Source organism: Rhagoletis pomonella, unplaced genomic scaffold (assembly GCF_013731165.1).
Source record: "Rhagoletis pomonella isolate Grant_MI unplaced genomic scaffold, Rhpom_1.0 Rhpom_scaffold_32015, whole genome shotgun sequence".
Classification (NCBI taxonomy): Eukaryota; Metazoa; Arthropoda; class Insecta; order Diptera; family Tephritidae; genus Rhagoletis; species Rhagoletis pomonella.
Window position 1 is genome coordinate 1 of NW_023490414.1, and position 1,013 is coordinate 1,013.

The window sequence follows — 1,013 nt, forward strand, 5'->3', positions numbered from 1 at the left end:
TGTTTAGCTACTGATTGCCCTTTGCCCCCTTTCCCTTGTGAAAAAAAAACGGAAGGGTTTAACTTTGATATCCGATGGCCATATAGATGGGTCAAGCAACTTGCTATAAATAGTAGGCGAGATCCCAAGTTTAAAATTGCATCTTACTAACGATGATGGATCTATGCCCTTCTTAATAAGTTTATGGCAGTGAAAAAAAGATGGAGAAATGTTTGTTGTTCTCGACACAAAGTCGATAATATCGCTAGCATTAACAGACGGCTTAAAGGACGACAGATGTAACCATTTCAGACGAACGGCTAAGTCAAGATTTACATTAAAGTTACTTCCAACAACAATAGTGGACGGATTCCTGGGTTTGTATACAGTTGATTTTGTAACTTTAGAAGCATTCACTGGGGCAGAAACCCGATTAGCATAAGCAGCGACATTAGCATCCGTGGGGGTGTTTGCATCGTTTATGTTATTATCGTTGTTGTTTGTTTTTGGTAACTCTTCGGTATTCGCATTCTGTGCTGATGACACTTCGGTATTCGTATTCTGCGCGGGCTTGTTTGCATCGTTTATGTTGGAAGCGATACCGGGCGAATCATTCGGTGGTGCAGGTAGTAGCAAGTCATTAGTGTCTGCCAGATTATTATTGTTGTTTGTTTTTGATAACTCATCGGTGTTCATATTCTGTGCTGATAACACTTCGGTAGTCGTATTCTGCGCGGGCTTGTTTGCATCGTTTATGTTGGTAGCGTTACCGGGCGAATCATTCGGTGGTGCAGGTAGTAGCAAGTCGTTGGTGTCTGCCAAATTGTTATTGTTGTTATTTGTTTTTGATAACTCTTCGGAGTTCGTATTCTGTGATGAGTCAAATTTGTTTGATTTCGTAGCAGCACTAGATTTACTGCCTTTGTTTGTCTTTTTAGATTTATTAGCAGGTTTTTTTGTTGTTGTAGCAGAAACAGGTTTTTTGAAATTCACTGAGTTTCCAGTTTCGTTAGTCATATGTTTGTTATGTTTGT

The 1,013-nt window shown here is 39.7% G+C and overlaps 1 protein-coding gene across 1 annotated transcript; it reads right to left on the reverse strand.

The window, feature by feature from the left end:
• Positions 1 to 77: 77 nt before the first annotated feature.
• Positions 78 to 849, reverse strand: LOC118732883 (probable serine/threonine-protein kinase dyrk1; the record flags this gene model as incomplete). Its single annotated transcript, XM_036461986.1, is given in 1 exon segment — positions 78 to 849. A coding segment is annotated over 1 exon segment (772 nt), but the record flags the coding sequence as incomplete, so codon positions are not given.
• Positions 850 to 1,013: the final 164 nt, after the last annotated feature.